General features: G+C 53.7%; 11 protein-coding genes across 15 annotated transcripts; 7 read left to right on the top strand and 4 right to left on the bottom strand.

The window, feature by feature from the left end:
* Nucleotides 1-248: 248 nt before the first annotated feature.
* KVP17_003718 (uncharacterized protein) lies at nucleotides 249-737 on the bottom strand (the record flags this gene model as incomplete). The annotated part of the gene is made up of 1 exon (XM_068521323.1): nucleotides 249-737. The coding sequence occupies one exon, from the start codon at nucleotides 735-737 to the stop codon at nucleotides 249-251; it is 489 nt and encodes a 162-aa protein (XP_068372105.1).
* A 115-nt stretch (nucleotides 738-852) lies between these two features.
* KVP17_003713 (uncharacterized protein) lies at nucleotides 853-2625 on the top strand (the record flags this gene model as incomplete). The annotated part of the gene is made up of 1 exon (XM_068521318.1): nucleotides 853-2625. One exon carries the CDS (start codon nucleotides 853-855, stop codon nucleotides 2623-2625), a length of 1773 nt encoding a protein of 590 aa, XP_068372100.1.
* A 119-nt stretch (nucleotides 2626-2744) lies between these two features.
* On the top strand, nucleotides 2745-4355 carry KVP17_003712 (uncharacterized protein; the record flags this gene model as incomplete). 2 transcript variants are annotated; one of them, XM_068521317.1, is made up of 2 exons in its annotated part: nucleotides 2745-4107; nucleotides 4139-4272. In XM_068521317.1, 2 exons carry the CDS (start codon nucleotides 2745-2747, stop codon nucleotides 4270-4272), a joined length of 1497 nt encoding a protein of 498 aa, XP_068372099.1. The 2 variants fall into 2 exon arrangements, with proteins under 2 accessions (XP_068372099.1, XP_068372098.1); XM_068521316.1 differs by having other exon boundaries at nucleotides 2745-4355.
* A 19-nt stretch (nucleotides 4356-4374) lies between these two features.
* Nucleotides 4375-4767, bottom strand: KVP17_003714 (uncharacterized protein; the record flags this gene model as incomplete). The annotated part of the gene is made up of 1 exon (XM_068521319.1): nucleotides 4375-4767. One exon carries the CDS (start codon nucleotides 4765-4767, stop codon nucleotides 4375-4377), a length of 393 nt encoding a protein of 130 aa, XP_068372101.1.
* A 95-nt stretch (nucleotides 4768-4862) lies between these two features.
* On the top strand, nucleotides 4863-5369 carry KVP17_003711 (uncharacterized protein; the record flags this gene model as incomplete). Of its 2 annotated transcripts, none has more annotated exons than XM_068521314.1 (2): nucleotides 4863-4865; nucleotides 4905-5369. In XM_068521314.1, 2 exons carry the CDS (start codon nucleotides 4863-4865, stop codon nucleotides 5367-5369), a joined length of 468 nt encoding a protein of 155 aa, XP_068372096.1. The 2 variants fall into 2 exon arrangements, with proteins under 2 accessions (XP_068372096.1, XP_068372097.1); XM_068521315.1 differs by having other exon boundaries at nucleotides 4863-4874.
* A 210-nt stretch (nucleotides 5370-5579) lies between these two features.
* On the top strand, nucleotides 5580-6797 carry KVP17_003710 (uncharacterized protein; the record flags this gene model as incomplete). Its single annotated transcript, XM_068521313.1, has 1 exon — nucleotides 5580-6797. The coding sequence occupies one exon, from the start codon at nucleotides 5580-5582 to the stop codon at nucleotides 6795-6797; it is 1218 nt and encodes a 405-aa protein (XP_068372095.1).
* A 34-nt stretch (nucleotides 6798-6831) lies between these two features.
* Nucleotides 6832-8754, bottom strand: KVP17_003716 (uncharacterized protein; the record flags this gene model as incomplete). The annotated part of the gene is made up of 1 exon (XM_068521321.1): nucleotides 6832-8754. One exon carries the CDS (start codon nucleotides 8752-8754, stop codon nucleotides 6832-6834), a length of 1923 nt encoding a protein of 640 aa, XP_068372103.1.
* A 393-nt stretch (nucleotides 8755-9147) lies between these two features.
* KVP17_003717 (uncharacterized protein) lies at nucleotides 9148-9822 on the top strand (the record flags this gene model as incomplete). Its single annotated transcript, XM_068521322.1, has 1 exon — nucleotides 9148-9822. The coding sequence occupies one exon, from the start codon at nucleotides 9148-9150 to the stop codon at nucleotides 9820-9822; it is 675 nt and encodes a 224-aa protein (XP_068372104.1).
* Nucleotides 9823-9922: 100 nt separating this feature from the next.
* KVP17_003709 (uncharacterized protein) lies at nucleotides 9923-10986 on the top strand (the record flags this gene model as incomplete). Of its 3 annotated transcripts, XM_068521308.1 has the most annotated exons (3): nucleotides 9923-9936; nucleotides 9965-10541; nucleotides 10570-10986. In XM_068521308.1, 3 exons carry the CDS (start codon nucleotides 9923-9925, stop codon nucleotides 10984-10986), a joined length of 1008 nt encoding a protein of 335 aa, XP_068372093.1. The 3 variants fall into 3 exon arrangements, with proteins under 3 accessions (XP_068372093.1, XP_068372092.1, XP_068372094.1); XM_068521307.1 differs by lacking the exon at nucleotides 9923-9936 and having other exon boundaries at nucleotides 10140-10667; XM_068521309.1 differs by lacking the exons at nucleotides 9923-9936; nucleotides 9965-10541 and having other exon boundaries at nucleotides 10675-10986.
* Nucleotides 10987-11013: 27 nt separating this feature from the next.
* KVP17_003715 (uncharacterized protein) lies at nucleotides 11014-11534 on the top strand (the record flags this gene model as incomplete). The annotated part of the gene is given in 2 exon segments (XM_068521320.1): nucleotides 11014-11078; nucleotides 11096-11534. The coding sequence occupies 2 exon segments, from the start codon at nucleotides 11014-11016 to the stop codon at nucleotides 11532-11534; spliced, it is 504 nt and encodes a 167-aa protein (XP_068372102.1).
* KVP17_005306 (uncharacterized protein) lies at nucleotides 11085-11543 on the bottom strand (the record flags this gene model as incomplete). The annotated part of the gene is made up of 1 exon (XM_068515111.1): nucleotides 11085-11543. A coding segment is annotated over one exon (459 nt), but the record flags the coding sequence as incomplete, so codon positions are not given.
* Nucleotides 11544-11607: the final 64 nt, after the last annotated feature.

Raw genomic sequence — 11607 nt, 5'->3', positions numbered from 1 at the left:
TTTTTTTAATGTTACGGCGCCCCCCGTTTTGTTCCCTTCTTTGTTTGTCCGGATCGGTATTTGTGTAAAATATTCCTCCCCCAATGTGCAACCTCCGCTCTCAAGAGTCCCTTGGGTGCCCCTACGCCGTAAAATGCACAGTCGTTGGACGTTTGCCACACACGCAACAGACGACTTGTCCTTGGGGTCGTTGGTGTGCGTAGGCGTGCGACGTAGGCGTGCGACGTAGTCGCGTTTGACTTAAACTCTTACCTCTTTTTGAGTGTTCGTGGTAGATGTGAGCAGTAGCCTGTTGGATGCTTCTCTAGGTAGTTCTGATGGTACTCTTCAGCGGTCCAGAAAGTTGTTGATGGTTGAATGCGGGTCACAATAGGCAGCTTGAAGTCCTTGGCAACCTGCGCAGTGACTTCCTGTGCTATCCTCTCCTGTTCTGTGTTATGGTAGAATGCGGCTGACGCGTATTGGGGGCCCCGGTCAGGTCCCTGTGCATCCATAGTGGTGGGGTCGTGCAACTCATAGAAGAAGACAACGAGGTCTCGATAACTCACAACCGCTGGGTCAAAGGTAATCTGCACTGCCTCCACGTGCCGTGTTTGCTGGCCACAGACCTGCTCATAGGTGGGGTTGGATAAGGCGCCGCCTGTGTAGCCCACACAGGTCCTTATGGACGGGAACATCTTCTTGAACCATTTTTCCACGCCCCAGAAGCAACCAGCGCCAAATGTCGCCTGCTCCATCGGAATATGAGGTATTCGGGTGTGCTAACGCCCTTGGTGTGTTGCCTACTGAGTACTCTGGTTGCCTATCGTCTTCCCAACCCTTCTACTGTTCGGCTAGCATGAATTCGTGATTATGGTGAAGAGGGTCCTAGAACCCCTAGCCAAACCAGCGAAGAAGTGTCGCTCAGCCCACCTCGACCTTGTGTTCGACGCACCCGTCGAAACTTGTGACGGGGACGTACCGTTCACGGAGAAGGCCTCGACGGGAGTCGTTGTCAACCTCCCCGGATTCGCACCCTTCGCAGTGCCAGCGTTGACCCCGGATATGAAGTACCTTCTTCAGTCGTGGTCAAGAAAATCCATGCCAGGAGCCGAGCACGGCTTCTCGGACCAGTTCGTTGAGTTTTTATCCAGGCGTTACATGAACCACGAAGATTTCCTGTCAATTGCTGAGGACGAAGAACGTCACGAGATTTCTGCGTTCTACCACGTCATCAATGGCTTTCTCGACGCCCATGTAGACCTGATAGACGAGTTGAATTGTGGATTCTACAGATTGCTGACATCGATACACGCCTGGCGCCACGTCGATAGGAGTGTGTCGCAACAGTCGGCGAACACACAACGAATTCGAGACATACTCAAGGACAACGACAATCGCGAGCTGGAGACCCAGGGAGACCTCTTTCGCGATCAGGGTTTCACGCGGTTGAAGGCCTTGATACTCACTCCCACACGACATCACTGCAAAGTTTACGTGGACAACTTCCTGAACCTCTGGCCCAAGAAGAAGGCCTCAGGGAGGCAGCGGATGAAGCGCGAATTTGGATCCAGTGACGCTGTAGACGAAAGTAGGCCGACGGACTGGGCTCACGTCTTCGAAGGCAACACTGACGACGATGGTATCGTGGGTATTCAAGTGCGAGATAGGAGTCTTCAGCTGTTCTCTTCGCCTTTAGAGTCTGATGTGCTCGTGGCGACGCCGCTGGCCGTGAGGCGTCTGATTGGAGCGGAGGGTGAGGTCCGGCGGAATTACGACTTCCTCTCATCCGTAGAGATAGTCGTGGTGGACCTGGCTGACACTCTTGTCATGCAGAATTGGGGACATGTCGAGGAGATATTCAAGGTCCTCAATGTCCGCCCCCAAAGCCTGGGTTCTGTGGACATACGCAGGATAAAGGAGACCGTTGCTGACGGCGGGGCGGGCACACTACGGCAGACGATCTTGCTGTCCAAGTACCGCCAAGTCGAGCACTCCGCGCTGTTCTCCCGGTACTGTCGTAATCGGCGAGGCTACGTGTCGCTGGCAACATGGCCCTATGGCCTTCTGAACACCGACGACAAGTACAAAACTTTGAAGACGCATGGGGTGTTGCATTCCTTTATTGGAGCTCGGTGTCGATCACCGTCAACGCTGATAGACGATTTCAGGAGTTACTTCGTCCAGAACTTCCTGAAAGGGCTCCATCCTAGGCTGAGAGACCGCAACGAAAACGTACTGCTGGTTGTGCCGTCATACCCCGACTACTTGTGCCTCCGCAAGACGCTAAAGTATGATCCTCACTGCGTAGGCTATCGTGTCATCCATGAGCACTCCAGCCTGTCTTCATCCAACCAGAGTAGGACATGGTTCGCCAATGGCGAGTGTCGCTTGCTGATCATGACTGAGAGGTACCTTTACTTCAGGCGGCCAAAATTAAAGGCGGCACAACACGTAGTGTTGTTCGGTTTACCGGCCAACGCCAACCTATTCTCCGACATTTTAGACCACCTGATTGCCCGGAACCGCCCCACTGAGTCGTTGGTCCTTGGGTACTACAGCCTTGCAGACGCAGAGGCTCTGCAAAGACTTGTGGGCGCAGAGAAGGCCAAGAGCTTGGTGGCTGATGTGCGATTCAATCTTTAATGTCGCGCTTCGGTGCTTTGACCACCAATGCAGCTGCCCCATACCATTGCACGTGTGACTGATAATTGACCCGTATACACCGCTGATTGATGCTTTACTATTCGTGACTGATAATTAACATGAACAGCCTGCTGCAGTTCATGCGCAACCCAGATTTCGCTAACCGCATGCTGCATACATTAGCTGCCGGTCAAACCGCCCTTACTCAGGCTGCAGGGCAGATGTCGCCGCTCGACGTGGCTGTAGGCGTCAGCGCCGCGGTGGCGCTGCTGCTTCTAAACTCTCTGGGTGGATACCTCCTGTTGATCGACAAATGGTACCGACAAGACTACTTCAGCCATGATGTCGGACATCTTATGGCTGGAGTGACTATGATAGTATCCGGTGTGATGTGTGCGGGGCTGTTTCTGCCTGCTTGCAGACGTGGCCGCTCCGGTCGCGATCTGTATTTCGTTCTGAGTGTAGTATGCGGCGGGATGGCGTGCGGGTTCGCCATGTCCTACGCGTGGGACCTGCCGTACGTGAAGCAGCACCACAGAAACCTTTACTCCGGCCACCCCGCCTCCCCCCTGATCCCTTTCCACGCTGCTGAGTCGGAGTGGACTTTGATCAAAGGTTGGAGTATTCCACCGTATATGGATAAGGTGGTCTTGTTAGCGACAGCTAGTGGCGTTCTGATGACAGTGCGGATTGTTTCGGCTGCGATCGGTAACAAAGAGTCGGCCTTCGCAGTTTGTCGGGTTATCGGTTTCAAAATGATGGTTGCGGTGTTGAGCTGCAGTCTCATTGGTATTACCCTGTTCTCCATGTCCGAGCATACTGTCAACATGTACCGATTGGGCTCGTTCCCTGACAAATACGGTCTTCGCTCGGAATACTCCACTGACGACATTGACTTCCTTCCAGATGCGTGGTTCAAGTCGGAGTTCCAACAGCCCTGGAATCAGATGTCTCCCCAAACCCTCCCATACATCGCAGCTGTGAAGGCAATCACTTGTTTGGTGGTGTTGCCTTTGGGATGCCAGTGGTATTTCAAGTCTCTTATCTCACACGTTCTATTGGTGTTGAGTATTCTGGCCAACGCCACCATGATCGTCGTCGCGTCGCCTGTAATTAAGTGGACGAAGGCAGCGGGGGGGTTTCTCAAGAAAGCATCCACCGACGGATTCAAGGGGGCGCTGAGTGAGAGGACTGACGGATCGAACGACGCTGGAGGGTGGATCAAGCTCTCAAGTTCAACGCAGATGACCATTTATGGAGTGTCGTGCCTACTGCTGATCTTGCTGGAGATAGTTAACAATATCCTTCCTCCAGACAAGAAGAGTTTGGGGGTTATTAACCCCAAGAAGGCCCTGAAACGACTTCAGACGGATAACCCCAAGAAGGCCCTAAAACGACTTCAGACGGACGTTGAGTACCCCAGGAACACAAACCTACAAAGGATCGAAACTATGACACCTCCGCCGAGTACAAGGTCATTTGGTAGGTATCACACCATGATACCCTCTGGTAGCCCAGGCCTGTGCCGGGCCCAAGTACAAGGATCGCCCCTCGCTGGTAGCCCTGTCCTGTGCCATCCCCAGGTCCAAGGATCACCCACCATGGGCTCACCCCCCAGGCCAGGAATGGGGTACCCGCCCATACTGAATCCCACAGCAGGTGTGCCGGTAGGCCCTGTAAGGCAAGGCTCGATGCCTGTTTACGTGAATAGAGGCCAAGCCTGGCGCTAGTCACATGATGTGAGAGAAATTAGGCTGAGACATTGGCACGAGCAGCCGCATTGACCTTGTATATGGCCTGGCGCAGCTTGAACCGCTCGAAGTCGTTCAGGTTGTCTCTGAACAAGCGAGCAGCGAGCTCTCGTCCTGGCTTAGTAGCATTGAACTGGTCCACAATGTCGGACTTCTCGAGTTTAGCCTTCAGGACCTTAGTGGTCACTCCTCTTGGAATGTCGATCTTGAAGTCAAGAAGAGTCACTCGTCTGAGAGGCACGACAGTACGGGGGACACCAGTGGTGGGACCATCGATGATCACCCTATTAAGGGTGACAATGTCAGTGATCACGGCCACCTTGTCGATGTGCTCGCCGTAGTGAATCAGCGCCAAGCGGCCAGTCTCCACGAAGTTCTTGATCACGCCCATCTCACGCCGTGTCGGAGTAAATCGGCCTTTACCTGGTAGGCCGTTCTGTCTTCTGAAAAGGACGATTTTCGCCTGCGCAACCAGCCGAAAGAGTCATGGTAAGTCTCGTTGCTTAAATGTAACATCATCCTTTTCAGTTCCAGCAGCGAAGCGATCCCTCCCTCATCCATTGCGTCCAGGACGTGCCAGCCCAGTCTTTTGTGACTGCCTACGCGGCTCACTTGAAGAAGGGTGGCCAGTTTCGCCTTCCTGAGTGGCATGACGTTGTCAAGACTGGCCATCTTAAGGAGCAGGCTCCCACCAACGCCGACTGGATGTTCGTTCGTGCTGCTGGCCTTCTCCGTCGGCTGTCCGCACGTCCTGGCAAAGGCGTTCTCCACTTCCGCCACCTCTACGGCGGCAAGAAGAACCGAGGTAACAAGCCTGAGCACCACGTGTTGGCGTCCGGCAAGGTGATCAGATACATCATGCAAGAGCTTGAGCGTGTGGGATTCGTCCAGCAGATGCCTAATGGAGGCCGAGCACTCACGCCTGTGGGCCAGAAGAGCGTCACCCAGGTCGCGAAGACCCTTGTCCAGAAGGAAGTTGAGACGACTGAATAGGTGTGGTAAACTTGGCTGTGGCTCTAAGCAATTAGAAAAAAGTCTGTTGCAGGGCAGTAGTCGAGGTGACACGGTCAACTGCAGGGCAGTTTGTTTCGAGTTTACACGAATTATGAACGCTCAGACCGTCAGGTAGTCGCTGACTCGATATGCATTCTAACTCCGTAAGGCCTTAGGCCGTTCAAGGCGAAATAGCATTAATTAATAAAGATGCCCTGGGCCTGCGACGTATGCCTGGTTGATAACGAACCCAACAGGCTAATATGCGTTTGTTGTGAAAGTCCGAAGCCGGGAGCCGTTCCTACGAATGCCGAACGACCTACAAAGTACCAGAAACGTGTAGCGCGAGTGGCTGTGCCGGAGGTTGAATGGCTGTGCGACGACTGTGACGGCGTTCTGAATGGCATGAAGGTCATGTACTGTCGGATGTGTCAGAAAGCGAGACGGCGACATTACATTTCAATCTGGGAGCTCGAACCCTCTCTGTGGACTTGCGACCAGTGCGGTGACCGCCACGACCTCATGCATGTGGCCTGTGACAACTGTGGATCCTATCGTCAAGGCGTGGAGGTCTTCGCCAAAAACGCAGACGGCCTCACAGAATGGAGCTGCGACGTGTGCGATATTACAAACGAGCCGGAAAAGCTGATATGTCAATGCTGTGACTCGCCCAAACCTGGCTCAACGCCGGTAGCTCCCGTGTCCACTGCGTTCGCCTTTGGCGCTCCGCAAGCCACCTCGACTTCCAATTCTACCCCTGTGAGCTTCGGAGCGCCCACACCCTCAGTTCAATTCGGGGCACCCACCCCCTCAGTTCAATTCGGGGCACCCACTTCTCCGCCGCCTTTCAAGTTCGGAGCGCCCGTGGTAGATGGGTCAATAGTTTGTGACTCGCCACCTACACCTAAGATTGTGGCGTTCGGAGCGCCGGCAAAGACGAATAAAACCGGCATGATGCATGATGGCTCTTCCTCAAAACTGTCGGAAGCGGATGAAATATTCTTTGGTCTACGAGAACTGCGATTACTTTTGCATAAGTCTGGTCGAGAAGAAGTCCTGAAGGCAGCTGAAGAGCAATTCGGCGAGGAGGTGCATGACCTGATAGGCTCAGGATATCCCGACAGGTCTACTGCTGTTGACGCTTTGGCGGTCAAGTTGAAGTTGGACAGGGGTACTGTGAAGTCCGTTTTGAATGAGACGCAACCAGACATTATGAAAGCTGTAAGCATTACCGGAACCAAGACGCCGGCCGGCAACGACAAGTACACGATCTCTAGCAACTGTCTAGTGCTAGAGGGCATCGACGCTGATGGGAAACCTTCAGTGTTCGAATTCAGCGGCACTATTTACGTTTCGGGAACCTCATCTTTTGACGGAACGGTGAAGCAGCAGCGAAAACGACAAAGGCTCGAAGAGCCGGACCCTTGATACGTCAAGTCATTGTGTATGAATTCCCAGCAGATCAGTACTCGCCTTCTTCATCTTCATCCTCTTCGTCCTCTTCATAGTCAGGGTTGGCCTTCCTACGCAGCATTTGGTGGTGTCGGAGGCGCGCCTCCTCATCCTTGTCCACTGCAGTCTTACTGCCTCCTCGCTTCTTCTCGTTGTCCAAAAATGCCTCGTAGTACCAATCTCGTACGTCCTGCATGTTTCCCTTCTTCTGTTGCACGTAGATATGTTCAACCACCTCCATAATGAACATGCATGCTACGGCCGGCGTCGTTAGCGCGCGAGGTTGGTTGGCTGGCGTGAGTTTCCGGCTTCTGTTGCCGCTGATGGCGCTTTCTGCCAAATTTGTCGCGAAATCGTCGTCGTCGAGGTCCTTGTAGTAGTCCACCACCTTCTCGTTGCTGATGAAATCATCCAACTTGGTGGAGTTCTCGAACTTCAAGGCTGTTGTTGGGAAGCCGTACTCAAGATCTTGCTGGATTGCAGTGTGTGCATCCTGGTTTGAGGTGAGCATGAGCCACAGAGACCCCGCTATGGTGCCTTCCACCACATCATTCGACGGCTCAATATAGCGAGTGTCGACCCAGGACCGCCCATGTAGCTTCTTGTATTCGCGCCACTTCTTCTTGTACCGCACGACATGCTCCACGTACTTGTAAACGGCTTCCGGTACGGGACAGTAGCCAAAGCCTGGCAGCCAGATAGTACGATACACTCGCGGCGGCAGCATGTTCATGTTGACGCGATACCGACCGTCTCGCTTGTCCAGCTGGAAAAAACCTGGAACGCTCGCAAAATGTGACATCATAAGGCATGCCAACGCTGGGTTACGGAGATGGTTTACCATGCTAATTTTGTTCTGGTAGTTGGTACGGTCCTTCATCCACTCCTGCATGGCCGACATCGCCTCCTGGTAAGAGGCCAGCAGGTCATTTCTGTTCTTGAAGCCAAATCGGCTCTTGTTCACGGTCTGTCGTTGCCAGCCCGACTCAAATGCGTCCTCCTCTTCCTGGACCTCGAATTGCTTGTAGTGCGACTCTATCCAGGGCCTGGTGCTTCGGTTCGCATCGTTAGCGAACCAAAAACTTGACACGCTTACGTGGTCCCGCTGTGCTTGTTTGGCCTCCTTCTCGACATCCTGCTCCGCGACATCGGTGCCCTTGGTGTAGGCCACCTCCAGCGCTTCCTTGAGGCCGTCGAACGGTTCAGCGGTGGGTTCAGCGGTGGGTTCAGCGGTGGGTTCAGCGGCAGGTTTAGTGGCAGGTTCCGCGACAGCCGCTGGCTCGTCATCGATGCTTATTTCGTACTCTGCGTCGTCCCCGTCCTGCTCCACGTTCTCCGGGGCCGCATCAGGATCCTTCGATTCAGGAATGTCCTGGGCAACAGGCGACACAGAACGCTGTTCCAGAGTATGGCTGGCCATTTCCAACGGCTTCGACACCGTTGAACTGGACGCTTCTGATTTACGAAAAACGTAGCTCGGGTTGTTGGATTTCAACCGAATGTATTCCTCGAGACGTTGAACAGCGAGGTCGCGAGCTTCAGGACCGTTCAACATGCTGAGTTCGTCAGAGGAGGTGCGTGAAAGGCACTCAGCCAGCACGCGCGCAGGGGGCAGCAAACTATGACCTCCACTCAAAATACTTTCAGGTGCCAACGATGCTAGCTGATAGTAGACGGCTCGTTCGGCCAGGCTTCCGGTTTCAAGTTGTTCCAAGGTGGGCTGCAGCGCTAGAATCGCTGTCAGAGTCTCGTCCGGCCGGTCGGGAACCACCTCGGTGTCAGCCGGGACTGCCACCATTGCACGTTGCAAAAGACCGCCAGAGATAAACCCCACCACGGCTTCCTGTGCGGCGACGAAAAATAAATCCGCCACGGACTGACTTTTTGGAACAGGGCCAGAAGCGATTCTGACGTTGTTGTTTGAGAGCCTCATAGCGCACTCGAAATTGAATATTTGATGCTCACGCTACTTGTGAGCTCTACCGCGTTACTTGTGAGCTCTACCGCGTTCTATTACACGCCCGGAATGCGCCTGCTGGGGAAATGAGGCATTAGTGGTGCTGGGGTTGGATTCGGTGGACAAAAAGTGGGCCGGCTCCCACCGACATACGTCAGTCCTCGCTGACTGCGAGGCGTCGAATCACGTGAGAACCACCAAAAACACACGCTTATGACAAAAAACATAAATCTTGTATTTGCTGCCGGCAAATTGGATAGTTTCAGAAGTTCTATACTTAGTGACTCCGTCACCGCCAAGCATCTCTGAATAAAAGCGCCTACGCACCTACGATATCAGGTGAGATAGGAGTGCACCGCTTACCTAGCAATGAGTGAACCAAGATCTGATCAAGAGGCCAATCCGTCTACGCAGCCCAACCGTCCCTCTGCGAGCAGGGGACATCTCGAGGGGTACAAGCTAGTCAGGAAGCCAAGAGAGGAGTCTCCCGACCATGAAGTGCGCATTACTAGCACTGGCCGTATTTCCAACTACGTCTCCTATATCGCTCGGCTGTTCGACCAAGAACGTGACACTGTGGTCATTAGAGCTACGGGAAGACCTATTAGCATGTCGGTCGCCGTAGCGGAGGTTGTGAAACGCCGTTTCAAGAACCTCCATCAGCTGACAACCATCGGCATGACTGATATTGTGGATACTTACGAGCCGCTTGAAGGAACGGAGGGCGAAACGAAGACAGTGTCGAGGTCCGTCCCGTACATCAGTGTGACTCTCACCACAAACGGTGCTAGCGTCGACAAAGAGGCCGTTGGTTACCAGAAGCCCCTCCCTGAGGAGATGGTCAACGAGCTCCCTCTGGATGAGGTCGTTCGCTCCAATGTCAACCGTCCCCGTTCACGGAAGCCTCGAAGACGCGTTCGTGGACCCAGCAAGAACTCCGCTGGAGAAGGCGATTCCCCTCAGGCCAATGGCCGGCCACGTGGCAGACGGAGCCGTCGCCAGAAAGATGACACCGTGATTTCTGGCCAGACGCATGAGTCTTGACCGCGTAGTTTATGAGGAGACTCCGTGTATAACCAGACGGCGAATTCAGGCAGCTATATGTGTGGGACACAGTCCCTGTAATTTCCACTAAATTCTGTTGATGTCTGCTCTTCAGTAGGTCGCATATGTGTCCACACATCAGCCCCCACTCGAAGTATAGGTGTTTAGCACCTCCGTGTGAGATCTCAAGGTTTCTTCAGGAGAAAGGGCATCCTGCAACAGGCAACCATGGGGCTCTGTTAGAAAGCCTTGGCGCCTATTTCCGCGAAGAACCAAGGCCCTGGCAGCTTCAATGTCGTACTCTGATCGCTGGGCACATGTGTCAGGTGCTGGCAAACTCAGCCAAGCCGCGCTACATTCTCGTGGGCTTGCATGGAATGAACGGGAATCCGTCCGACTTCATGTCATTTGCTAGCGATGTTCTTCGGAAAGCGGACAGCAAGCACATCGGCATGACGGTCGTATTGCCCTACGCCTTCAAGGAAGCGTCCGCGAACAAGCGGTCCTCCAAATCCAAAAAATGGGACCACGGTGGATTTCGGTGGTGGGATCTTGTCGACGAAGGCATCGTCGGAAAGATCAAGGGAGTTGTGGAGACTGTAAATGGCGCTCCCGCCGAATTACCCGACGTGTGCAAGGAGATCCAACGGATCGTGGATGAGGCCTGCTGTGTGTTAAAGCTTCCTGACTCTTGTGTGTCAGTCGTAGGATTCAGCATGGTGAGTCTGCAGTCGTCCTTCCACGCAGGGAGCGATGCTAACGTCAGACCTACTGTTCTCGCTTCGAACCCCCCCGTTGGCAGCCGGAATCCTGAGTGGAATGGAGGTGTATCGCTGGGACCATGATGTGGTCATGGACGCCTTCGACGCCGACATGAGGCGTTACAGGGCCTGCGTGGCGCTTCTACAAGCCCATTCGAAGTCCGATTTAATCGTTCCATATGTGGCCGGCACCATGATGAGAGAGCACTTCCGAAAGCTTGGATTTGGGCGTGATGTGCCCTACGAGTTCGTAGAATTTCATGGGGCTCATGTCATCGACCACGACGTACTGTGTCAGTTCAAGGACTTCCTGTTCGACGCCATTGAGCAAGGGCCCGCCATGCCTCCCCGCAGCCTTCAAGGCAAATGTGGAATCATCCCCCTTGTAAAGAAGCACTGGTGAAATCATTCACACACACCTTCAAGGCAAATGTGGAGTCCTTGTGAAGTAACACTGGCGAAATCATTCACATGTAGAGTTATTCATGCATACATGTAGACTTATTTTGCAGCCACTTTTCGCAGTCTAGCGAACAGGGGTTTTCGCAGTCTAGCGAACAGGGGTTTTGCGTTTACGTGGCGCAGGCCTCTTGGTTGCACGACCCTTTCAAGCTGCGCCTCAATCACTCGGATGGCTTCGTAGACATCTGGACACGACTGGACATAGAAACACTTGTGTACGTTCTGAAGCAGGTAGCGTTCGGCTTCCAAGAGTTCGTCGTAGTCGAGCCGCTCCTGGACTTTGAAGGGCAACGAGAGGTTGTGTCGCAGACGTTTAATGTGTCCCACAGTAGTTGTGTTGATGTAAGTAGGGTAGCGCTTCTCGAGGAACGCCAGAAAACGGAACATCTCCTGTTTCTGGTTTCGGGGCAGCCGGAATTCGTGATGCACATCGGCCAAGAATCGGAGGACGACCTCGAAATCAGTCTCTACCCAGTGGTTAGAGAATGACTCAGGCCACTGGGTGAGATCCAGGTTCCATTTGGCGTATGGAGGTGGGGTGGGGGGTGCAAGAGTGGTGGAG

This window comes from the organism of the source record quoted next (assembly GCF_019968985.1).
Source record: "MAG: Porospora cf. gigantea B chromosome Unknown PgB_NODE_737_length_11607_cov_136.1, whole genome shotgun sequence".
Classification (NCBI taxonomy): Eukaryota; Apicomplexa; class Conoidasida; order Eugregarinorida; family Porosporidae; genus Porospora; species Porospora cf. gigantea B.
This window is presented reverse-complemented; position numbering and strand designations above follow the sequence as displayed.